The sequence below is a fragment of the Schistocerca americana genome, chromosome 3 (assembly GCF_021461395.2).
Source record: "Schistocerca americana isolate TAMUIC-IGC-003095 chromosome 3, iqSchAmer2.1, whole genome shotgun sequence".
In the NCBI taxonomy this organism is placed as follows: domain Eukaryota; kingdom Metazoa; phylum Arthropoda; class Insecta; order Orthoptera; family Acrididae; genus Schistocerca; species Schistocerca americana.
Genome location: NC_060121.1, coordinates 469,814,525 through 469,842,351, shown reverse-complemented (window position 1 = coordinate 469,842,351; position 27,827 = coordinate 469,814,525). Strand labels below are relative to the sequence as shown.

Below are 27,827 nucleotides of genomic sequence, written 5' to 3'. Positions count from 1 at the left end.
CCTAAAGTCCATAAACACAATCACCCAGGACACTCATTGTGGCAGGTTTACTGTGCTCCCCACTGACAGAATCTCTGCTCTCATAGACCAACACCTTCAGCCTATTATCCACAACCTACTCTCCAACATAAAAGGTATCAACCATTTCCTCCACTGACTCTTCACAGTTCCTATCCCTTTAACACACAAAGCTCTGCTCATCATGCCACCTCTCTTTACACTAACATCCCTAATGCCCACGGCCTTACCACTATTGAACCCTACCTTTCCCAACGCCCGGCAGATTCTGAACCAACAACCTCCTTCCTAGTCGCTATGGCCAACTATATCATCATCCACAATTACTTCTCCTTTGAAGACATTAGCTACAAACAAATCCGGAGTATGGCTATGGGCACCTGTATGGCACCATCTTGTGCCAACCTATTCATTGGCCATCTAGAGGAATCCTTCCTAAACACCTAGAATCCCAAACCCCTTACCTGGTTCAGATTCAATGATGACATCTTCATGGTCTGGATCAAGGGTGAGGACACCCTACCCACATTCCTCCAGAACCTCGACACCCTCCCCCATTCGCTTCACCTGGTCCTGCTAAACACATTAAGCCATCTTCCTCAGTGTTGATCTCCACCTATATCAGTACCTCTGTCCATATCAAGCCCACCAACCACCAGCAACAGCTCCACTTCAACAGCTGCCACCCTTTCCTTACTAAGAAGTCCCTTCCATACAGCCTATCCATCCATGGCCATCGCATCTGTAGTGACGAGCGATCCCTCTTGAAATACACAGAGGGTCTTACTGAGGCCTTTACAAAACTGTAATTACCTTTCCAACCTTGTACAAAAAGGCATCTCCCATGCCTTATCTTTCCCATCACCCAACACCTCCCAAAGCCCCACCATTCAGCCACAGAGGATGATTCCCCTCTTGACTCAGTGCCACCCAGTACTGGAGCAACTGCATTACATTCTCCACCAGGGTTTCAATTACCTCTCACTGTGCCCTGTAATGTCCTGCCCACTATCCTTCCCACCCCTCCCACTGTAGTATTCCACTGCCCACTGAACCTACATAACATGCTCGTCCATCCCTACACAACCCCTGCTCCCAATACCTTATCTCATGGCTCAAACCCCTGTAATAGACCAAGATGCAAGACCTGTCCCATACATCCTCCAATCCCACCTACTCTAGTCCCGTCACAAACATCACCTATCCCATCAGAGGTAGCACTACCTGTAAAACCAGTCGTATGATCTACAAATGAAGCTGCAACCACTGTGCTGCATTCTATGTGAGCACGACAACCAACAAGTTGTCTTTCCACATGAATGGCCACAGACAACCTGTGGCCAGAAAACAACTGGACCACTCTGTTGCTGAGCACACCGCTACCTTCATTTCAATGACTGCTTCACAGCCTGTATCCTCTAGATTCTTCCCACCAACACCAGCTTTCAACTGACAGCCTTGTCATCTGTAGGCACATATTGTTAGTGACATATGGTAATGAGATGACTGCAGTCTGGCAAAGGTGCTGAGTGAAAAAGTAGTCAAACTGCTGCCAAACTTCCACATGCCTCTGCGTGCTAACAAGGTTGCCCGCTCTCGAACTGATGTTACATTCTACCAACTTTTGACAACCATTTTAACTTAAACTTGTGGAGCTTCTGGACCTATATTCTTTATGATGCTCATTTTGTACTTCTCCGCCATCCTCCAAGGTTTGCCTTGTCGCCACGTATAACAGATAACAATGTGATTTGCAGACTGGCATCGACAACATTGTAAGTGACATTCAAAATTAACAATCACCAAAATGTTAATGCAACAGTTCTGAAATCGATTTGTGTATTGTCATGTTAGATGCACTCAAGACAGAGTTTGGTAGGTACAGCTGGCAGCAATAAAAAATTCAAGGAATACTGAATGAATCATTCAGCTTCTATCAATTAATTACAATTTTTTAAACTCCAAGTATACTTACAGTACTGGAGAAAGTTTCATCAACTACAGTGCAGAAAAGTAAACAAAAGTCTTAAAACAATTAAAAAACAAGTAATTTGTTTTAAATGTTTCAATTGCAAATTCCCCATTTGCACAAAAAAACTACAAATATAATGACACAAGTATAATGATCATGGTCATTTCGGAGATCAGTGCTTCCCCTTAATTCAAAACATGCTTTTCATTCAGTACACATTAAATGACGTATTAGCTATAGCATGACTGAAGATAAAAAGAAGTACAATAAAATATTTTTAGGATACTACAAAAATCTTTTTAAAACCACAATTTCTTTTGTACTTTCATGTCATATATAAAACAGATTATTCTAAGTGTACACTATTATTCATCATCCACATTACTAACATAAAAAGCTTCATTTCGGCGTTTGAACTTTTTCACTTGTTGAGGTGATTTCTCTGTGCCCTCATCTGCAGTGCTTTCTTCATGCAGGATATCTGAAAAAGAAACAAAAATATTGACCCTTTCAAGCATTTGTCACTTCTCGTGTACTCAAAATTACAACATTCAAAATAGGATCGATTTCATCTCCATCAAAATGAGTCATCTGGACAATAGGAGACATAAATATCACACCTACATATTTTGAATGATATGTCGCTCAAAGAGTCATAAGTGTATTACAATGTAAAACTGTTCAAATTATATGAACAGGTCACTGCACACGTATAAAGAATACAAACTTAACAGTCAAAACGTAAACTTTGGATCTATTCCTCTAAGTACATCACAAAATAAACTGTAACTGTGTAACAGGAGGTATTTAATGTCAACACTACTATTTATGTCCTTTTATGCTTCTGAAGGTCCTGTGTTCATTTTACCAGCATTAAAATTATGGCAATAATCAAGCTGGCTAACCCATTCTGATTATATATGTATAAAAACACTTACCCACAACTTAAGATAATGTAGAACTGCTGAAATACCAAGACGGGTATCAACTGTCGTGCCCCACGTCACTCATTTTGCACAAAGCTCACAGAGCACACCAGACCTCAGGTCAAGCCAAACAATTCTGTGAATATAAATTTAATTTTCCTGCTCTTTGGGAATGCTAGATGCTTCTACAGATATATAAGGCTAAATACTGTTCTTTTTTCTGTAAGGAGTGTTGCATTACTATCCAATGGGCACTCTGTATAGGAAAACACTTAGCAAAAGAGTAGCCTCATTTCAGCTTTTTTTCACTCTTCCATGTCTGGAGACAGAAAGAAGCACCAACTGCTACTTTATTATTATCTTTTTAAGACTTCAACTTTAAATCTGACAAACAAATTATGTACTTGCTATCACAAGTTGTTACAATGTACTTAAACAATGCATTTCAACTAATACATCGACACATACGTTACAGAATTACCCAACACTTATTCTCCATGCTGTATCAAGTGATTCTACAGGCATCTTAAGGGTGCTTATTGTTCTAACTCAAGATGCCAGAGAAAACATTAACAGTGCTGCCCTCAGAAGATCCCTCTGAAACAATGATATGACGAAGAGTCTTGTAGTGAGGTTAACTGCATTTTAAAGAATTTCCTCTTAAAGACTCTTAAATATGCAGTTGATAGTTATACAGAGGCCTGTTTTCCAATGTAAACTTGGAATAATTGCAACCAAACTTGATTCATATATGAGTAACTGGGGGGGGGGGGGGGGGGGGGGGGGGGGAGGGGGGGGGGGGGGTACTGTGACAGGTAAGACATTCCTGCAGGTGACATTCCAACGACAAATGTAAACTCAATCCACAGGACCTGGCGGACCCAGAGGTACTGACTGACCGCCATCTCATCCTCAGCCCACAGTGTCACCGGATGCAGATATGGAGGGGCATGTGGTCAGTACACCGCTCTCCCGGACAAAGTTTAGTCAAATAGAGACAACTGATATTGAGATTTTCTGAACTCTTTAAGATAGTAGTTTTTTGGTTTTTGAATGCTCAATAAGGCTATAGGTAGATTCATACCCATGGATACTTTAGTTCTTACTGTCACTTGCTTCCTTCTGAGAATGGATATGTAACTTTTATATCAAAAACTATCTACAGATCCTGAAATTTCATTACTTAAAAACTGTTTTAAGTGACTAATTATGCCCATTGTGTTTTCTGCAACATTCTGATGATTTTTAATGCAAGTACTCCAATACACATCATCTGTGAAATATGATCAAATTATCATAATCAAGGTTCATAATGAATCCAATATGGCTACAAAATCTGCCCAGTCCATAACAGCTGATCACAAATGTCATAATTCAACAAATGAGCAACAGCCCCAGAAAATGAAAGGGGGTTGGGGGGGCAGAGCAATATGAAGTTACAATGTTCCTGGTGATGTAGTGGTGCATCTCATCACGCGTCTGTGCCATCGGCAAATCACAGTATCCAATAGTTGAAGTATTCTAGCTATAAATTACGGATAAAATAATTGGCATGTTTCTATATCAGGTGCTCAGAACAAAGTATCCATTTACAAATATAAAAGAAATCACGAAGAAACTAGTTTGCTGGTTACTATCAATCTTGCAGCAACTAATGTTCTTAACCATTAAGTGTAGAATACTTATGTTATCTCATCAGGTAGCCACAACGATGATAACAAAAAATCGAGAGAAATAGAGAGAGACACACTGACATCTAGGTTTGGGGAATATAATTATCAATAAACATCTCCTAACTATAAATACCCCCCCATGAACCATGGACCTTGCCGTTGGTGGGGAGGCTTGCGTGCCTCAGCGATACAGATAGCCGTACCGTAGGTGCAACCACAACGGAGGGGTATCTGTTCAGAGGCCAGACAAACGTGTGGTTCCTGAAGAGGGGCAGCAGTCTTTTCAGTAGTTGCAAGGGCAACAGTCTGGATGATTGACTGATCTGGCCTTGTAACAATAACCAAAACGGCCTTGCTGTGCTGGTACTGCGAACGGCTGAAAGCAAGGGGAAACTACAGCCGTAATTTTTCCCGAGGGCATGCAGCTTTACTGTATGATTACATGATGATGGCGTCCTCTTGGGTAAAATATTCCGGAGGTAAAATAGTCCCCCATTCGGATCTCCGGGCGGGGACTACTCAAGAGGATGTCGTTATCAGGAGAAAGAAAACTGGTGTTCTACGGATCGGAGCGTGGAATGTCAGATCCCTTAATCGGGCAGGTAGGTTAGAAAATTTAAAAAGGGAAATGGATAGGTTGAAGTTAGATATAGTGGGAATTAGTGAAGTTCGGTGGCAGGAGGAACAAGACTTCTGGTCAGGTGACTACAGGGTTATAAACACAAAATCAAATAGGGGGAATGCAGGAGTAGGTTTAATAATGAATAGGAAAATAGGAATGCGGGTAAGCTACTACAAACAGCATAGTGAACGCATTATTGTGGCCAAGATAGATACGAAGCCCACACCTACTACAGTAGTACAAGTTTATATGCCAACTAGCTCTGCAGATGACGAAGAAATTGAAGAAATGTATGATGAAATAAAAGAAATTATTCAGATTGTGAAGGGAGACGAAAATTTAATAGTCATGGGTGACTGGAATTCGAGTGTAGGAAAAGGGAGAGAAGGAAACATAGTAGGTGAATATGGATTGGGGGACAGAAATGAAAGAGGAAGCCGCCTGGTAGAATTTTGCACAGAGCACAACATAATCATAACTAACACTTGGTTTAAGAATCATGAAAGAAGGTTGTATACATGGAAGAACCCTGGAGATACTAAAAGGTATCAGATAGATTATATAATGGTAAGACAGAGATTTAGGAACCAGGTTTTAAATTGTTAAGACATTTCCAGGGGCAGATGTGGACTCTGACCACAATCTATTGGTTATGACCTGTAGATTAAAACTGAAGAAACTGCAAAAAGGTGGGAATTTAAGGAGATGGGACCTGGATAAACTAAAAGAACCAGAGGTTGTACAGAGATTCAGGGAGAGCATAAGGGAGCAATTGACAGGAATGGGGGAAATAAATACAGTAGAAGAAGAATGGGTAGCTTTGAGGGATGAAGTAGTGAAGGCAGCAGAGGATCAAGTAGGTAAAAAGACGAGGGCTAGTAGAAATCCTTGGGCAACAGAAGAAATATTTAATTTAATTGATGAAAGGAGAAAATATAAAAATGCAGTAAGTGAAACAGGCAAAAAGGAATACAAACGTCTCAAAAATGAGATCGACAGGAAGTGCAAAATGGCTAAGCAGGGATGGCTAGAGGACAAATGTAAGGATGTAGAGGCCTATCTCACTAGGGGTAAGATAGATACCGCCTACAGGAAAATTAAAGAGACCTTTGGAGATAAGAGAACGACTTGTATGAATATCAAGAGCTCAGATGGAAACCCAGTGCTAAGCAAAGAAGGGAAAGCAGAAAGGTGGAAGGAGTATATAGAGGGTCTATACAAGGGCGATGTACTTGAGGACAATATTATGGAAATGGAAGAGGATGTAGATGAAGATGAAATGGGAGATACGATACTGCGTGAAGAGTTTGACAGAGCACTGAAAGACCTGAGTCGAAACAAGGCCCCCGGAGTAGACAATATTCCATTGGAAATACTGACGGCCGTGGGAGAGCCAGTCCTGACAAAACTCTACCATCTGGTGAGCAAGATGTATGAAACAGGCGAAATACCCTCAGACTTCAAGAAGAATATAATAATTCCAATCCCAAAGAAAGCAGGTGTTGACAGATGTGAAAATTACCGAACTATCAGCTTAATAAGTCACAGCTGCAAAATACTAACACGAATTCTTTACAGACGAATGGAAAAACTAGTAGAAGCCAACCTCGGGGAAGATCAGTTTGGATTCCGTAGAAACACTGGAACACGTGAGGCAATACTGACCTTACGACTTATCTTAGAAGAAAGATTAAGGAAAGGCAAACCTACGTTTCTAGCATTTGTAGACTTAGAGAAAGCTTTTGACAATGTTGACTGGAATACTCTCTTTCAAATTCTAAAGGTGGCAGGGGTAAAATACAGGGAGTGAAAGGCTATTTACAATTTGTACAGAAACCAGATGGCAGTTATAAGAGTCGAGGGACATGAAAGGGAAGCAGTGGTTGGGAAGGGAGTAAGACAGGGTTGTAGCCTCTCCCCGATGTTGTTCAATCTGTATATTGAGCAAGCAGTAAAGGAAACAAAAGAAAAATTCGGAGTAGGTATTAAAATTCATGGAGAAGAAATAAAAACTTTGAGGTTCGCCGATGACATTGTAATTCTGTCAGAGACAGCAAAGGACTTGGAAGAGCAGTTGAATGGAATGGACAGTGTCTTGAAAGGAGGATATAAGATGAACATCAACAAAAGCAAAACAAGGATAATGGAATGTAGTCTAATTAAGTCGGGTGATGCTGAGGGAATTAGATTAGGAAATGAGGCACTTAAAGTAGTAAAGGAGTTTTGCTATTTGGGGAGCAAAATAACTGATGATGGTCGAAGTAGAGAGGATATAAAATGTAGACTGGCAATGGCAAGGAAAGCGTTTCTGAAGAAGAGAAATTTGTTAACATCCAGTATTGATTTAAGTGTCAGGAAGTCATTTCTGAAAGTATTCGTATGGAGTGTAGCCATGTATGGAAGTGAAACATGGACGATAAATAGTTTCGACAAGAAGAGAATAGAATCTTTCGAAATGTGGTGCTACAGAAGAATGCTGAAGATTAGATGGGTAGATCATGTAACTAATGAGGAAGTATTGAATAGGATTGGGGAGAAGAGAAGTTTGTGGCACAACTTGACCAGAAGAAGGGATCGGTTGGTAGGGCATGTTCTGAGGCATCAAGGGATCACCAATTTAGTATTGGAGGGCAGCGTGGAGGGTAAAAATCGTAGAGGGAGACCAAGAGATGAATACACTAAGCAGATTCAGAAGGATGTAGGTTGCAGTAGGTACTGGGAGATGAAAAAGCTTGCACAGGATAGAGTAGCATGGAGAGCTGCATCAAACCAGTCTCAGGACTGAAGACCACAACAACAACAACAACAACAACTATAAATACTGCATTCATAATTCCAAAATAACAACAGACATTATAGTTGCCACATTGATCAGTAGGTGCCAACACAAATGGTGAATATCTTTACTCATTCTTACTGTATGGGTTTAATACAGAATTTTTCTGTTGTTTATGAGTTCGGTACCTGCAGTTAAAGGTCATACCTTTAGACAAACTGTCACGGTCAGCCTCTGGACTCTTCCCACAGTTCTCACCGTTTTTCTCTTCTGCATCACTGCTAAGAGGACTGGGAAGAATTAAACTGGCACGTTTCACTACAGGATGTGCAGAACAACTCCCATTGTTTTGCACAGTTTCTGCATCTGCATCTGCCATTATTTCGTTAGCGTCACTGTGCCGGGGACTCGGCAACACCAGACTCAAGCGAGCAGGTCTTGGTGACAAAGTATCCTGCAAATTGAAATAGAACTATAAGTACAAAAATACAGTAAACATAAATAGTAGTTCTTTCAGAAACTAATATGGAAATCCCAAAAATTACCATTTAAAGATAAAAAGAGGCTACATCAAGGGCTATAAATGTGGTATTGCAAGTCTTTGGTGGAATATAATTAATTTTAAGGAAAAAATTTCACAACTCATCAGCAAAATGTAGGTTTGTGGTTGTGTGTGTGTGTGTGTGTGTGTGTGTGTGAGAGAGAGAGAGAGAGAGAGAGAGAGAGAGAGAGAGAGAGAGAGAGAGGGAGAGGGGGAGAGAGAGAGAGAGAGAGAGGGAGAGGGGGAGAGAGAGAGAGAGAGAGAGAGAGAGAGAGAGAGAGGGGCCAAAGTTCTCAGTCCTGTTTACATGCTCATTGATGACTCAGCTTTATGCAGTGACCTGTTATCTTGATTTCCTCAATTATTTGAAAATCAAGGTTTACACAAAATGCATGCACAAAGATCGAGTTATTCTCTTTACTTTCACAGAAAGTCTATTTTTCTCATGCCCTGGAAACAAAATTTTCAGATGCTCCACAAATTCCAAAAGGAAAGAGAATGTTCACATGGATGTGGAAGGCATCAAAGAATACATTACGAAAAACAAGCCTCTACTAAAAAAATTATTCTTTGAGCTACATTAACAACTAACTGGTATGAGCAAGAAAGTCATGCCTTGCTCTTCTAAAAGCTGAAATAGCAGCAAAGATTCTGTCAATACAGATAAAAGCCCAAATAGTAGCAAACAAAGATTCTGTCAATACAGAGAAAAGCTCGTACTTTGAAAAAATCCGCTTCCTTCCCTTAGGTGTTCAAGAGTTTTAGAAGAGGATAAAAATTTAAAATGTTTTTTAGAAGTGGATAAAAAATACATATAATGAATTCTTCAAAGTGTGATACCCAATTTACTTTGTGTTCCCTTACTTCAACCTTTCATTCTTTTCCTTTTGATCTTGCAAAACATGCTTGGTTATAAATGCTTTTGTTCAGCACTTTCATTTTTGATCTTCCTTGTGAAGAGCTCAAAATAGTTTACATGGGTGAGAAAAACTGCCAACTGCAGACACATTACAATGAAAGAAGAAAAAGGGAACAACACACCACCACCACCACTTCAAATTCTATTAGCTTGCTTACACACACAATATATATATATATATATATATATATATATATATATATATATATATATATATATATATATATATATACTGTATCAAATTAAATTTTAAAATTCTCTTACCTGTGTAAGGTCTTCACTGCCTGGTGATAATGACACCTGTGTGAGATCGCCTGGCTTCTCAGGTGTTAAGAAACTTGGTAGTGAAGAAATAGAATGCTGGCTGTTATTTGGACTGTATAAATCTGTTCCACATAACACACCATCACTAGCCATCAACAATATAGCCAATGGATCATCTATTCCCACTTTTTCACAGAACTCTGTTGTCTGTGGGTTTACACGTGCACATGGTTGCTGACTATTGTTAGATGTTGACAATGTATTGCCATCAAATGGAATTACTGTACGGCAAAAGTTTGATGGGATACGAAGATTACCGTCAAATTTTCTTTGAATCATAACCTTTTCTTCAGTAGTGGGAGCAAAAGTCCACCTAAAGAAACATTGCAATTACGGTTTAGTCGATGTACCACTAACAGACTAAGATAAGATAAATCACTGACAATTGCAGCAACAAGAATGAATCCTGAGAAATTAGATAAATTTAAAATTAGTTAAATTTACTCTGCCAGCAAACTAGAAATAAATGTATGGGCTGTATTACAATATTTTTGCAAGTGAGGATGACTCCAAGTCAGTGCATGATGAAATAATAACATAATGTGATGAGAACCTCTCTACACAATGGAACGGGAACAAGAAGGATTCAAGATTAATACACTCTGTCGAATGGGTTCCTATGCAGATTTCATCCACATCCAAGTTCAACCATAGTGGCTGCTATTTGAATGTAACATCAAAATCACGGAACAATGAATCACAGAATGTGTTTGGGATTTCACTGTTCACTGACTGATAAGTAGCACAATTTATTAACAAAGCTATGGTATCTGTCTTGCTGAGAGCAGCTTCTTATTCTTGACCTTGGAGACGAAAAGTGTTCTGTTGGAATACCACCCAGGGACTGAACAGGATGAAGGGCATAATTTTCCACTATACCTGCTACTTAGGCAAAACTGCAGAATACACTGCCAGCCCTTAAAATGGCAACAGGAAAGACAACAAATAACAAAATTTTACTTACTGTAGTACAGTGGGAAGACTACTTGATTAAATTTGTAGGTAATTTCGGGGTGTAGAGGACGTGAAAATTGGTACACAGTGCTGTCACCTATGGTAGCAACAACAGTTGTAACCCGATTGGGCATGAAATTGAACTGAGCTTGGGGGACAGATAAGGGTAATTCACTCCATGCTGCTTCAACTCAGAAGTTCATCAACTGTAGTGGTTAGTGAGTCATGATGTGCCAATCTCTCACCAACCATGACCAGGTGTTCTCACTGATTAAGAGATCTGAACATTCTGGTCAAGGCAATAGTCAAACACACACTGTGCTGAGGCAAGTCAGGACAGCATGTGCAACATATGGTCTTGCCTTATCTTGTTGACAGATAACATCAGAGGAGGGCTCAAAGACAGAGCACAGCTACTAGCCTTAAAATGTAATATCTGCTGTCCAAACTACCACCTCAGGGAGAGCACGTTATGTAGCCAATGGCACCCAATACCCTCAAACTAGGTGCTGGGCCTCTAGGAGGTGATGACAAAAGCAATCTGGTAACATTCATTCTCCACATGGACTCTACACATGGATACAGTCATGTTGATATTGTATGCAAAACTGGAATTCATCTGAAAAGATGATCTGGTGCCATTTCTGTGACCAGTGTTATCTATTACTGTTGGTCAGCCTCACTCTTTTGCAAAGCCACAACAATGGTCTGTGGGCTGAAAGTCTGTGGTGTTCCAGACATCACAGCACTGTCAGTGTAGATACTTGTCTTGCTAAGAAACATGCCCATTTCCTGAATCAAGGAACATGATGTAGCTGCATGATCCTGCATGACTGAGTGAACAATAAGTCTGTCCTCCCAGGCACTTGTTGCATGGGAGCATTGAGATCCTATGTGACAATGCATGCAACCTTCCTAATATCACAGAATGATAAACAACAGTCATGTTCCCATTTCCAGCATATGCAGGTATTTGTTTCGCCTTGTTACACGATGCCTATTATCATCATGTCACAAAAAAGCAACTTCCAAATACGAAACCTATAGTGTACACAGAATGTAAATGGTATTACTTTCACTTATTCTGTGCAGTTGTGCTTAAACGTTAATTATTTGTATATACACTAATCAGCCAGAACATTATGACCACATACACAATAGCCCGTATGTCTACCTTTGACATAGATAACAGCAGCAGCACATTGCATGGAAACAATGAGGCCTTGGTATGCCACTGGAGGGAGCTGGCACCAGATCTGCACAAACAAATCACCTAATTCTCATAAATTCCGGGGAGGGGAGCGATGAGCTGTGGCGACTTGTTCAATCACATTCCGGATTTGTTTGATGTGGTTGAGATCTGTTGAGTTGGGAGGGGGGGAGGCAGCTCATCAATCGGGACTCACCACGTATTCCTCGAACCACTCCATCACACTCCTGGCCTTATGACATGGCATGTTATCTTGATGAAAAATACCACTGTCAGTGGGAAACAATTATCATAAAGCTGTGTATGTGGTCTGCAACCAGTGTACAATACTTCTTGCCCATCATGGTGCCTCCCACAAGCTCCACTGACTCACAGATGCCCTTGTGAATGTCGCCCAGAGCATAATGGAGGTGCAATCTGCTCATCTCCATCCCATAGTACAGGTGGAAGGGAGCTGTTCCCTTGGCAGATGACAGATTTGCACCCTCCCATTACCGTGAGGAAGAAGGTATCAGGATTTATCAGACCATGCAACACTCTGCCACTGTGCCAACAGTCACCTGCCCATTTTAGTTGTAGTTGCTGATGTCATGATGTTAACATTGACATATGCACGGCTCATTGGCTGAGGAGGCCCATCATTAGACACACTTGTACTCTGCCTCGCATTAAAATCTGATGTTAGTTCCACCAAAGCCCGTCACCTGTCCTGTTCTACCAGTCTGCCCAGCCTACAATGCCTGACAGCAGTAACTAGAGATGGCCGCCCAACCCCATGACGTCTGAACGTGGTTTCACCACGTGTTGAAGACATTAATCACAGCACTCTTTGAAAACCCTATCAGTTATACAGTTTCCGAAATGCTCATGCTGATCCTCCAGACCATCACAATCTGCCCTCGGTAAAACTCAGACAGATCGCACCTTCCCCATTCTAGACATGGACAACATTCTCACTGATACTACATCCACCGTACATGTGTGTGACTACCAGTCATTCTCAACAGCTGACGCTGCTAGCCCCCTAGAAAGGTTTGTATCAATAGCAGCTCAGTGTCATAATGTTCAAGGTTGATCAGTGTAACTAAATATGTAGTTTACTTCACACAATTTGAAGTTTGTTGCATGCTACCTTTGTAGTGTTGCAATTTTAATGGCCAGCAATGTATATGCTATTCGAAACTCAGGACACACTGTTCACGATACTGATATTACCACAAGACATAATGCCAAGAAATTGTCTAGTAAAATACGGGACAGGTTCACTACCCTACCTCATTTTGCACCTCGGCAAGAACAGTGTCACAACTCAGAAAAATACGACACTTAAGAAAACTTGACTTAGAGGACTATTCCTATAAAACTTATAATGAAATAGTAAAAGCTCCCTTTAAATTTCAAGTACGTATCGTTGGCAGTAAATTCCATGATATTTTTTGTGCATGTTGGGGCATTCACACGTATTTTCCATTTTTCAACTTGGGTCACTTTTCTTGCCGGGGTGCAATACATGTACTAGGTGATCATTGTGGCCTAAAATTAAATGAGACCTACCAGAAAAGACAATCTAACCCAATGTAATTAGACATATCGTTGGATTGCTGTCTAAAATACCCTATGCAAATAGATGTGTGCATTCGATCTACAGTACTGCAAACACAACTGACCTATAGAAGCACATCTCTCTAATGCTCTAGGGCTATACAGTTATTCCAGAAGAAATTCTATGGGATTCATAATTGATACGCAGATGAGGTAGCTTGTATCTTAAGCTTGCATCACTATTATTAGCCCACTCTAAGGCTGGTAATTCAACTGGGTTTCATTGCCACGTCTTTCGCACATCCATCAATGTGGTACTGTTATAGATTGTATGTACTGCAATTTCAAGGTACGACAAACCCTACCCATAAAAACCCAATGTCGTAATTCTTATCATTTGGTTAGCTTCCACAAGTATTATAATATGCCACACTAACTTCTCTGTCACTAAGTAATAAAATTGCAACAGATCGCCATCCCCCATTACCCTCCAATCCATGTATTATGAACCCATTTACTTTGGATTGTCCAATACACTATAAGAGTGGAAATGTTTGCAGTCTTCTTCTTGCTGTCGTCTTCCTGAATATAATTGTTGCTTTTTGAAGAAAGCCTGCTTTCATTAATATTCAATTAAATTTTCACATTTTGCACGTTTAGCTGTGTGGCAAGACTTGTTCACTGCTATTAAATTTATATTTTTTATACTAAAAAGTTACTTTTTTATCCTGTTTAATCTTGCATTTAATTATTTCCACTTCACTGGTTCTAATTCTCAAGCTGACCTCACTCACTGGTGAACCCAATGCACCTCATAATTTTCTACTTTTCTGATTGTAAAAAGAGAACATTACTATTCGAAACACCATAAATATTGTGAGGCGAGTGCAGGGCTGCACCCCCACATACACGGCTCCAACACTTACAGTGCTGCAGTCACAAGTATCAATTTGCTTCTGCTCAGTCAGACGTTCATGTGACGCAGCAATAGTATTCCCCACTGTCAGTTATTTAGATCACTGCCCATCCACTTGGCCTACAGTTACACTCCAGGCTCTGGACTTGTGTCAGCCGCCCTCAAGTCTATGCTGCTGACTCAATGCCTGCCATTGCTGCTTTTCCTGCTGCCCATTAGTTGCTGTCGTCTTGTCCTCACCGTACGATGCTGGACTTCCATCAGCCACTCCTCAGGCATCGCTTAACTGGAGTTGCATTTTGACTGCCTATGAGCTCACAGCCTCGTGGGACTGTGTCGTCCACTGCTTCAGAAGACTTGCGTGTTGACGAGGCTGTGAGCTCATAGGTTGGGTCACTACAGCACCTTGCTTCTCTTTCGATGACCGCTGATGAGCTAAATGCCCCCATGGGACCATGCCACTATTCCTCCATGGCATGTCCCTGCTCCTTGTCTACTGTGACATTCGTGGACTTCTCAAAGTGAGCACCCTCTAGACACCATCAAGAACTGACATTTCAGCTGTATCAAGCAGTTTAGACATTTGTTCTCTAAACCTGTATTGAGTTTTGCTCATAGTTAATAAATGAAGAGTTGTTATTGCTATGTGTGTATTTTGATTCTGGCCTGTTGTATCACTCAGCAACCAACAGAGAAATGGCAACAAGCTGATTCTAACAGGGGTATTGGTTTGTTTCTTCTAAATTATTTGTGAGGAGTTTCAAACAACTAGATATCTGCGTGTGTTATAGTTTGACATAATGGGATACTGTGTGAGGTGTAACATATCACTTCTATGTTAACAGTATAAACAAATGATACTCGCCAGACACGCAGTTAATTTTTATTAGCAGTTTTAAGGACCTCTGGAGACACATACTGTGCTTGTGCATGTTAAAAAATGCGGTGGAAGCAGTGTTTCTATAAGAAGAGGGTGGCTTTGCAATTTGGTCAAGCTTTCCTACACCTGCTGATTTGGCACTTATTCCATGCAGCATGTGCCTACGTCACAAGAAAAAAAAGAAGAGTGAATTCCGCTGGAGTCCGTGAAATAATCTGCAGGAGTGTGGACATAGAGTTTTCAATAATTCTGTTAACACTCAATCTAACAGTCAAAGGTAATCTACAGAAAATAGTGTATGGGAGTCTCTAGAGCTGTATAAGTTGGAAGAAAAGATACAAGTCTTCAAAAAGAGACTTCAATTGTTTGGTAGCTTGTTGAATCTAAATAAATACAAATTTCATCTCCAGCGCAAACCACACTGCATAGGAGACGAAGTCCACAGAAAGAAGATCCAGATACTGGAACATACTCCAAATAAACAAGTCAATAATTCCAAATCTGTACACCACAGCATTGTAATTATTACATGTAGTTCTCTCCCCTCTGAACACTCATCAGATACAACAGGAATCATTCCATTTGTCGACCATGACGGGACATTACACATTTCACTGTTGGAGAGAAATGTAACGAGAAAATAATAAAAATAAATTAGAGACTGATCATGGTTGTACTGAACAACAAGATCAACAACCAGCTTTGCGGCAATACATAAGCTGTTTTAGCACTGACACTGACAAAAATAACAAGAATTAATTGTTTGTGGAACCAAATGCAAATTTAGTAACTCGATTTACAAAGGAGAAGAAATCTAAAATAAACATTATATTGGCCATATTTCCCCGACTATAAGTGCAGCCGACTGCTGTTTTGTCACCAGCTCATCTCGTCCAGCATCCACACACACCCCTTCAGCGAAGGCACGCATGTGGTAAACACACAGTTACTACCATCTTAAGCTGTCAGCCTCGTGGCTGCACTGGCCGCACATGCAAATGGCCACGTCAGCACACTACAGATATTACTCGATGCACTAAGCTAAGGCTTGCTATCAGTTGATGTGGGGACATACATCAGAGGTTCCAATGTTGACCTACAGCCCAAGTCTACAACACCGTCGTATGCCCCACCTCAAAACTAGTGCCACCAACATCATTGCTGTCTTCAATTGTCTATATCTAGGCCAATAAGAGTGCCCTGCCTTCAGTCAAAGCCGTGCTGTGCACTATTACTTATTGTGCAGCCCTCGAGATTTGGATGTTGCTATGCTACTAGTCTTGTATTGCATTTGAGCATTTTTGTGATTGTACACTGTGCTGTCGTGTTTTAGTCTACCAACGAAAAGGTTACAAAAACCAGTGACCATTACTGTCGTGTGTCACAACAGCTTGCCTAGCACGCTGTCACTGCAATGCAGTGGTGTCTTAACAATGAAAGCAATGCAGTTTGGTAAGCGAAGTCATTATTGTTTTCTTTCTTTTGTGGAAACCGCGGTACTGTTGTGTGCGGCACGGGTATGAAGAGCAATTTTTGTATTTCTATAGAACATTTGAGACTGTAACAGTGAGTATGTGCTTTAGACTAGTTATAAGTTATTGTCTTTTATCACTGAATGCCTATTGGGACAAGTAACATGGATGCCAACATCCCAGAATGATTTAAAAGTTTTGAATACTAAATTAGATGAAAACTGTAAAGACATAATTAAAAAATAATTTACAAGATGACTTTAAAACATCTAGTGATGAATTAAGTAATAAAACAGAAAATAGTATAGACAAATTGTTCACGGCATCTAGAAAGGAAAAGAAAGATATTAATGCTAAGATTTAAGAACTGAAAATCTGTACACCATAGCACCATAATTATTACACAAAAGATCCTCCCCACATGAACATTTATCAAATACAGAAGGAAACATATCATCTGACCAGTTATGTACCACACAATGACTTAATGCTTTACTAGTGTGTCCAACGGGCACCAGACGTGAACCGTTCTTATGTTGGACTCAGTAACTATATTAAACTCGTGTGTCGATTTTCGTTGTATTGATACTTGGTAAGTGTTCATTGAACATGGTGAATCAGTTTTCCTAGTAGATGCAGGTTTGTGATATAACTTTCTTGGCATTTTTTCTTTCTGCGTAGTTCGAGCAGTATGTTCCCATGGTTGTTTTAGGTTAATTGGTGCATCCTCATAATTCAGTGAAAGTTCAGTTTCCAGTTCACTGCAGTGTGTTATTGCATTGAACCGAGTCTCTTTTGAATTATAATGGCTGTTCAATTACTGAAGCCATCTGCTTCAAATTCAGAAGCTGTTTATGTCTGTACAAAAAATGGAGCTCTCTCTGACTCAAAATCCAGGGGCTGTTGCAGGGCATCACTTAGCTCACTCAGTTACTGTTATACTGTTCTGGTGTCAGTAACTTCAACTATAAAGAAACATTGCTCAGTTTCCTCAGATGCTTACTAATGTGGCTGCAACTCAGCAACCCATTGAAGAATGAGTTTCATGGCCAGAAAGAGCACTGGGCCATATACTGTCAGCAACTGAAGATGCACTTCACAGCATGCAACCTACAAGGTATGTAGCGCAGTGTTCACTTTACTTCAAGAGCATATGCAGAAATCTTTCATTTATGTTGTCAGTTTTTTAAGACTCCCATCTGGAGGACGTAGACTATGACTTTTAGTAGAACAGTTGGATGACCATTTTTGCAGTGACAGTTACCTCCAACCGACCCGTATGTGCATCACATCCTTGGCTACTGACAAGACAATCTTACCCAGTGTTCATGTGAGCGTTATCATGAACAGTGTTTCAGGCTTAACATCCAAGTATTTTGTAATTGTCAAGATTGCCCACCTCAAGTCAGTTTGTTTGCAATATTGTCATGCCTGGCAACACTCGTTTCCCGTTCACAGAGTTCTATGGCGGGAGTCCCTATGGTTTCGGCCCAGCTTTTGTACTGGACACCATTAACACTGGCCCTGTTGCAGCCCTCTTGACACTGGCCTACCCACTGCTACCGCCTCCACGGGCAACTTGCTGGTGCGCCACTGATGCCCCTGCGATCACTCCTGCCATCACCACCAGCCCTACTGCCAATCTCACGATTCTGCAGCCACCAATCCCATTTGTCATCCCTTCCTCAGGTTCCCATGGACACTTCTCCTCTTACCTTGTCCTTGTTGACCCCAGTGCCTGATGTGTACGTGCACTCTGGAGACTTGGTGGTGGTAGAAGTACTGCACCCCTCACTGCCTGCACTACCCACCGGTTGTTCCTGTCTTTCTCCAGCACACCAGGAGTTTTCGGCTGCAGTATGTGCCCCGCTCAGCTCTCTCTGCCTCTCCTGGGTGTCTTCAGCCATTAGCAACTTATGCACCTACAGTAGCACCTTGTAGATCTTTGGATCGTGTTACTGCTGCTCACATGGGCTTTCTGGGCCATGAGTTGCACCTTCATGGTAATTTAGCTGCAAGTTCTGGTTACGTCCAGCCCTCCCTGTCACACAGCATGTTTCGTTTTTTGCAGGATCATTTTGTCTAGTAGTTTAGTAATGCAATTCAGTATATTCACACACCCTGCACTGAGCTTTTGGAAATTATTGCGAAATGACTCTTATGTGGTTTTTCTATTCTTCACTATCAGGTGTCAATGGTTATGCAACACGTGCTCATCAGTTTTGTTAAGTTGTTTCTTGCGTTCCTCTTCCGAGGTTATTTTTAGTCATTTTATGTACAGAGTTTTTGGTATGCTCAACATTTGTGTTACAGTAATTAACAATTTGTCTACAGCTTCTAAGGCTCTTGTTTGCAAATTGCCTGACTGTACTGTCGTTCTGTTTCAGTCGATGGAACATTCACCTCTGGCAACTGACAATGGCCCTTCTCCCTCGGGTGCCATGCTTATGTTGTCGCCACAGATGTGTATTGTGTGCCAGATATGGTCCCAGGTGTTAGTTACTTTACTTTGGGTGATTGCTTGTAAACAGATGACATCAATAGAATTAGCTATGCCATTTCTCTCCAAGCCTCCCATAGCATCATGGGGATTTGGCTACCATTTGTTATCAGCAACTTACCCAGCCCAAAAGAATTTCATGTGCTGTTGAGAGGGTTTTTTTTATTTTATTTTCACTGGACTGTTTGCTGTGAGGTTATTATTAACTTCCATTTTACTGGATTCTTTTACAGATACAGTTTTGCTGATAACAACCATTTGTTATGAGGAAAATCCTCACAAGCCTTCCCATCCCTCCCAAAATGTAAATCCATCATCCACCAAAGAATACAAAATGTTAATTTTTATTCCTCTGTCCCTCATAGTTACAAGGGCTCCATGGCTGATATAACAAACAACACCTGTTTGCTTGTATGGCCACTGGAAAACTGTTTTAAGCCCAACTAAACCATTTGTGGCTGAGCATATTCCAAAACACAATACAATTGACTTTTCCATATCTCCTATAATTCTCTGAATCCTTTCTCCAGTATTTGGAGATGGTGATAACCTGCTCCCAGCAATCTGAAAGAAGTAATGTGTTCAGATGCCACAAAGAACGTATTATATAACACCAACAATAAAAATAGGGCCACATTTGCATCATATGTGATTCCTGAAACATAACAGATTACACACAGTCAGTATCTGATTTAAAAGGGAGTCATCTTTCACCAGCAACAATGTATTGCTCAAGTCATTACTTACCCAGCCCAAAAGAATTTCATGTGCTGTTGAGAGGGTTTTTTTTATTTTATTTTCACTGGAGTGTTTGCTGTGAGGTTATTATTAACTTCCATTTTACTGGATTCTTTTACAGATACAGTTTTGCTGATAGACCAAGTGGTAAAATACACTGGAAGAAGTATCTTGTAAGATATTTTGTGGATGAAATTTGCAATAAAGTGAAACAAATTGCAGATAATATGATTGACATACAACTAATAGTGTTTACTTTTTATGTAACATGAATGGGATTTCATTAACTTTTAAGGTAACAAATTAATTTATCTGTCATTTTTGTAGAACATGATAGTAAACCACATCCAAATATTTTGTTTTCTATCTTCTACACAGCTCACACTACTGTTCCGGATTGATTACCTTGCACCTCTGCTCTCAATTTGATTTCAAAGATGCTCATATTACACAATGGAGAAGCACAGTGGACTTAATTAAATGCCAGTGATTTGAATGGTTTAGTAAAATAAGGACACAACCCAAAGCCACATTTAAACAAGTCTCAGTATTTTGTTAAAAAAAGCCACACACACACACACACACACACACACACACACACACACACACACACACACTCATCCTGCAGCAGACTGTTAATTGCTTGGAACTTTCTGGAAGGTAAAAACTGTGCTGGGTCAAGCCTGTAATTGGGAACCTTGCCTTTTGCATGCAATGCTTCTGTCATTATCTCCCTCCTACTTTCTAAATTGCACAGAAACTACAGCTTGCACAGTTTTAATCTGCCAGGAAGTTTCATTATGGTACATTAGTTGGTTAATCATAATGTGAATCGCTGGCACTTTCATTTAATTTCCCATATAGCTTACAGAACCACTTAGTAGGACAACATTAATTTTTATTCAAAATTGCAGACGCGTAACAGCCTGAAGACTTAAACGGGGAGAAAGGACGAAAGAAATGCTGCACAGGGGAGTTAATAGACAGAAGAGGCACCAACAAATTAATTTTCTATACTATTCTTCTACCCCTTTGATAAGTTTCTAAGATATACGAGATTGAATATAGTGAATAGATACAAATCATTTACTCATGAATTTCATATATACCTTTCATTATTTCCAGGTCCTGGCATATAATGTATGCCCTTTTTTACACTTAACAGATGATTTGTAGCATGAAGGATAGTCAGCCATTCAAGGTCATATTCTAGTTCCACAGGCTTGTTGGTGTCATGAGGGATGTCCAAGACCTTAAATTCAAAGCACCAAGTGATTTTCTACATTCAGCATAAAGAACAAATAAATAAGCACATACTTACAGATCAGCCATGTTAAATGTTTGCCTGGAGGGACAATGATGCAGCTTATACTAATTGAGGTGGAGTATGCTTATGGTATTTTTGTTCCTCATTATTTTGCATTTCTTCTCCAATGAGCTGATAATAGAGTGCAAAAGATTTTAAATAGTATTCAATTTTCAATTCGGCCTGAGTTGTATACTAACACTTCATGTCTGTCTTGTGAAGCAAAGCAGCTGAGTAAGGTTTTGTAAAATAAACACAAGCCAAAAGTAATGTTAAGTAATATATTGTGACAATGATACAGAAAACACATGTTCTAACTGCTATGGTGTCTGTCAAGGACGCATGGCTGTGTACCATGTGAGTCACAGCCTATAACAAAACACTTCAGTGTTTATGTATACCTGCGTCTTACTGTTATATTCAGTGGACACTTAATAATGGATGGAGCAGTACTCAGGACTGTGTTTGCTTTGCTCATTGGAGTCTGCCTGTATCTGCTGCCACTAGACTCATTGGACTGTGAATGTTTTTCTTCTCATGACTTGCCTGCCTTAGCCTATGATGCACCCATCAATTTCCAGGTTTATGATGGCCATTTATTTCATGTGTTTGTACCAAGTTTTATGTAACAAAAGATGTGCCACAAAGGAATTATTCAAAAATGGGATGCAACTTGGTAAATGTTATGTACAACTACATAAAAACAAACAATTACAATTTCAGAAAAATTGGATGATTTATACAAGAGAAAGAGCACCACAAATTGAGTAATTCAAGAACACATTGGTCCACCTCTGGTCCTTTTGCAAGCAGTTATTCGACTTGGCAATGATTCACAGGGTTGTTGGATGTCCTCCTGAGACATGTCGTTCCAAATTCTGTTCAATTGGCAAGTTAGATTGTCAAAATCCCAAGATGGTTGGAGGGCCCTGCCCATAATGTTCCAAACATTCTCAACTGGGGAGAGATCTGTCAAACTTGATGATGATTTTTGGTCTGTGGGGCGCTCAACTACACTGTCATCAGCGCCTGTAAAAAGTACAAATTTTTACACAGTCCAATTTAGCAACTGTCACAGACGATGATTATGATGATGATGCTTAAATGATGAGGACAACACAGCACACAGTTTTTGGGGCAGAGAAAATCCCCAATCGGCAGGGAATTGAACCGGGGACCCCGTGATTCAGAGGCAGCAATGCTAGCCACTAGATCACGAACTGCGGACATCCGTCGACCTTGCTGGCCAAGACAGGGTTTGGCAAGCACGAAGACAAGCAGTAGAAATCCTCATCAAGTGTAGCAGGAGGGCAATATCTTACTGAAATGTAGGCCTAGGATGGCTTGTCATTAAACCCAACAGAAATGGCCATAGAATATCGTCTATGTACCGCTGTGCTGAAAGGGTGCTGTGGATGACAATCAAAAGGGTCTTGCTATAAATGAAATGGCTCCCCAGACCATCAGTTCTGGTCATCAGGCCACAAGGCAGTCGACACTGCAGTCCAAGGCACCTCCAGACACGTCTTTGGCATGGAATACCCCTTGGCATGGAATATCACTGACTGAGGTAGAATTCTCTTCACTGATGAGTCCCACTTCGAACTGAGCCCTGATGACCCAGCAAAGATGTGTCTGTAGATGCCCTGGGCAGCGGTAAGCTACCAGCCTGATTGTCATCCGCCATATGGCTCAACAATCAGGAGTGAGGGTCTGGGTTATCATTTCATTTCACCCCTTTTGTTGTCATCCACAGCAACCTTACAGCACAGCGGTACACTGGCGATATTCTATGCCATGTTTTGTTGCCCTTCATGGAAAGCCACCCTGGGCCTACACTTCAGCACAATAACGCCCACCTGCACATGGTGAGAGTTTCTAATGCTTGTCTTTGTGCTCGCCAAATCCTACATTGGCAAGCAAGGTTTGTGTGTCTCACCCAATGTGAATGTTTGGAACGTTATGGGGAGTGACCTCCAAATATCACACAATTCTGACGATCTAACAGGCCAACTGGACAGAATTTGGCACAATATCCCTCAGGTCATCCACAACTCTAAGAATCAATGCCCAGTAGATTAACTGTCTAAATAAGGGCCAGAAGTGGACCAACATATTATTGACTTGCTCAATTAGTGAAGCTCTTTTTCTTGAATAGATCACTCAATTTTTCTAAAACTGCAACCATTTGTTTTTCTGTACATGTACATCACATTTCCCAATTTCCGTCCCATTCAGATAATTCCTTTGTAGTGTATTTTATATTATTTATTTACTTTTTTAAAGAGAGTGTACACACTAATGTGTTACATGTACTAAATAATATGTAAGCTAGTACACTGTAATGACACCACATCCACAATTAAATGTAAATGGATAGATAAAATATCTACTCACCAAGCGGTGGTAGGGGAAAACACACACACACACACACACACACACACACACACACACACACACACACACACACACCAAATAGTATTTAAAATTTACAAACGTTCGCAGAAATGGAGCCAGTGGCTCCTCCTTCTGGCAGAAGAGTTGAAGGGGAGGGAAGAGGGGTGAAGGAAAAGGACTAGGGAGGTTTAGGGAAAGCGGTACAGTCCAGGAAAGCCACCCATCCTTCTCATCCTGCCCAGTAAGTCTTCCCTGACCCGGGGTTATGGAGCCACTGGCTCTGTTGCTCCGAAAGTTTGTGAATGTTAAATCCTGTTATGTGTGTTTGTTCCCATTCCACCACTTGGCGAGTAGATTTTTTATCTATGCATTTACATTGTATTATCAATAATTGATTATTTCTGTTGTTATATTAACATACACAATTAGTGTTTCCCACAGTACAGGCCTCTTTAGAATACGGCTTTTTGGTAAAGCACATTAAAACTTTTCACACGTTTCTCTGATTAATGTATAGTCACAGGTTATAAACAATGGTGCACACTGTGGTTCCAACAGAAGATCACAATCGTCAGCAACTTGATATTGGATCAATATAAGGATAAACTTTCCCTATCCAATGCTCCAACTGAATCTCCATTTTCATATTGCATCCATTCACATATTCCTTCATATTTGATCAAGTTGCTCTTCAGCAAAAGTGACATCATTTGTATTTTCAAGCACCTGTTGGCTAATGAAGCTGTGGTTAATTTTGTTTGCCTGGCAGCAGGTAAGAGACGAAATATACTGTGATGTCATCCATGTGAATTTCACCCTTTCAACTTACATGGTTAAAATACTCACACTCGTTTTTGTTATGGTTTTGTTTACAGGTAGCTTCACATTAACACAACAGATGTTTACCTGTAGGAACTGCCGTCTAGGAAGACACTTATCCAGAGCTAAAAACTTTGTTATCTTCTCTTCATTTTCCTCAGCGACCTGAAGAGAAAATGAACTATATAAGCAATACTGCACAGCTGAAGAATTGTTATAGTATACAGAAATTTAATTTGATCAGCTACAACAAGAACTACTCAAAGAGTCCCGCCAGATCAATCATCTACAAGTGTACTTACCCTAAGGCTTATTATTGATGGTGCCTTCAACAAAGGCTCTATGGATATACATACAGTTATTCTCATAATTCCACTCATCTCTGGAAGTTCAGAAGTGAGACTGTGTTGATTACCTCCTGTGACTCCACCCGGTCCACCTCAGCTGCGCCAAAATGGTGCAGTTTCAACAGGAATATCTTATTTTGCATCAGGAAAAAGTCACAGGTTGCAAGAAAGCGAAAATACAGGGCAGGAAATTATGTATTTTGAAATTTCAAGAATAAGATAGGCAGATGGGAAGGTACATGGTTACAGTTGAGAGCCTGGTTACAAGAAAAATAATCAAACTTAAAAGAAGTTATCACTATTTTCCAGCCCTTGGTGTTTCAAATCACAGAAAAATTACATTTAATCTTTCAAGGGGGAAAAAATCCGTGTTTCTGACCAATCCAGCTTTGAAGTCACTTCAGACTCTCAGAACTTTTGGGTAGTTCATCATTAGTACTAAATTTCAATTGGTACTACAAGATACAGTCCTGTTTAAGAGTAAAAATGCATAAAACATGTTAAGTCCATTTATGATGGGAACTAAGAATATTCAGGCAACAAAAACTGTGATGCTGTGCCTTTTACATTCACTGTTCTCTTCCACATATGAGTCATATAGCAACAAGAGCCTTTTTGAATATCCTATGGTGTTTCATTTAGACATTCATACAAGACTTGTCCTTCCACATGTTTTAGGTAACACATATACAACTCTACAAATAATGAGAGATTTCTCTGCTTGCCTATTCTGTTTCTGATTGCAACACTATGGTAACTACAGGACCATATACAGCCTCTCCATTCCCACTAGACTAGTAGCAAAGTCTCCACCTTCCCTAAGTCAAGAAACTACCATATTTACCCGCTAATTAGACAAGGTTTCTTCCCAAATTCATCATTCAAAAAGTACAAGGTTGTGTTACAGTCACAGATAAAGTTGTGGCTGCTGAGATAAACATTTTATGTTGTATATTGGCATGATGAAAAGATCATCATGCATTCGTGGAAGCAGAGATCATGTGCACAAAATATGGTGATTTTAGAAGTGTGGCATCAGATTGGCAGCATCCACAGAGGGCAGTGATGAGTGGGCACAAAATTGTGTCATGCTGCCAACTGTGGGAATGCATTTGGCATACCTCGCTTTTTATGAACACCTATGATGTTTAAACTGAAGTTTGCCGGAATACAAATGTAGTCAGAATTGAACCGATTAAACAAATGGATTCAGCAATAGTATTTATTTCTGCAAAGACACTTGTTAATTCTAGTATAAATAGGACAGTACAGGATACCTAAAACGTACTACAACAAATGAAACATAGTTCAACAATGGTGCTTGACGGCACTATTGATTTTACAGTTTAGCTACAAAAGACGAAGCACCCTGTTAGCACAAAGTACTAGGGAGCCGACAGAATTAACATATTGTATTTTTCAGTTTGACAATGTCTACATCTACATATATACATACTCTGCAGCATGATGCATGGCACAGGGTACCTTACATCACAGCTAGGCATATCCTTTCCTGTTCCATGTGCACATGGAGCAAGGGAAAAGTGATTGTTTACATGCCTCCACATAAGCCCTAATTTCTCTTACCCCACCTTCACAGTACTTCACGAAATGTATAACGACAGCAGTAGAACCATTCTGCAGTCTGCTGTAAATGTGGGTTCTCTAAGCAAAATAGATGGAAGAATACAATTCATACATAATTTGTGGGTACGAGGTTTGAAATTTAGGACACGTAGCTGCCAATTCTGGCCGCAACAACAGCTCTGACCTGGGTGGGCATTGAGTTGAATTCACTTCGGATGACAGATGTGGGTATGTTACACCATACTGGTTCAACTCTATGTCAGAGATCGGCAGATGTAATGACTACCAAATGGTGGCATAACTCTTTCTCAGCCGTGATCACTTATTTTCAATGTGTTAGGCATCAAGAGACTGCTGACAGGGGCAGCAGTCGAACGCACTCTGTTTTGACACAAGTCAATACTGTTTGAACAGTAAACTGCAGTAATTGGCAATGGAGGTACATCAAAGATGTGACTCTGTTGAGAAACCTTAATCTATGAGTTTGTGATTCACAATTGGTTCACACAGATGGTACAACGATAATTTTAATTTCATGGTGATTTATGAAGCCAAGGTCATAAGACACAGTGCAGCAAGAAAAAAATTTAGTGTCACCGTTTAAATGGGGTGTCAGATAGCCTCCTGTACATGCCAAACTTTCAGGAGACCTAATCAGGGAAGCCCTTATGAAGTGGAGCAGCAAGTTGTTCAATAAATGCGAGATAAACGTAGTGAAGGCTTCCCAATCACTCAAAAAATAATCCGAATGAATGTGCTGGAGATAAAGAAACTTTCCCAATTTCATGCAGCACGGAATTAAAAGCAAGTAAGGACTGGTATGTGACGATCATGAAGATGGTGGGGGCTTATGTTACAATAAAAAGCAACATTAGCACAGTTACTTCCCATGGTGTTTGACGAAAAACTATTTGTGTATCAGCATCATATAATCAATCTGAGAAATACAACCGTTTACAATAGACAGTGTTCTCTTTTTTGTCAGATATTAATATACTTCGTAACAATAATACAGTTTGTAATTTTGACTAATCAGATTTTGTTAAACACAAAAATATTTCAGGGTAACTTCAGTATTCTCTCAATAAATTTCATTAACAAAATACAGAACTACTCCCAAGTAAATTTCTGTTGTTGTAACATCCTATATTTTATTTCGTCATGATATGAAGCAGGAAGTGCACAGTCTAGTGCTGACAATATAAACATCAGTATGCCATTGTGTTAATGGTGTGCAAGAACTGATCACTGACTTCAGTGTGTGACAAGCAACAAAAGGAAATCAAAAACACCACCAACAACTCCACATGATGTTACAGGTTTTTTGATCAGAAAATTTTAGTAGGCTATCTGTATTAATCCTACATAAAAATGGCATCAAAAGTTAA

The 27,827-nt window shown here is 40.2% G+C and overlaps 1 protein-coding gene across 1 annotated transcript in view; it reads right to left on the bottom strand.

Moving 5' to 3' along the window:
• Window positions 1–2,153: 2,153 nt before the first annotated feature.
• LOC124605487 (lariat debranching enzyme) overlaps window positions 2,154–27,827 on the bottom strand; it is an 89,565-nt gene continuing 63,891 nt past the window's right edge. Inside the window, exons 6-10 of the mRNA XM_047137211.1 lie at window positions 24,593–24,670; window positions 21,093–21,235; window positions 9,712–10,084; window positions 8,195–8,441; window positions 2,154–2,471 (exon numbers count right to left, since the gene is read on the bottom strand). Of these exons, the coding sequence (XP_046993167.1) occupies window positions 2,356–2,471; window positions 8,195–8,441; window positions 9,712–10,084; window positions 21,093–21,235; window positions 24,593–24,670 (957 nt within the window). The 3' untranslated portion in view covers window positions 2,154–2,355. The remainder of the gene's footprint in view (window positions 2,472–8,194; window positions 8,442–9,711; window positions 10,085–21,092; window positions 21,236–24,592; window positions 24,671–27,827) is intronic.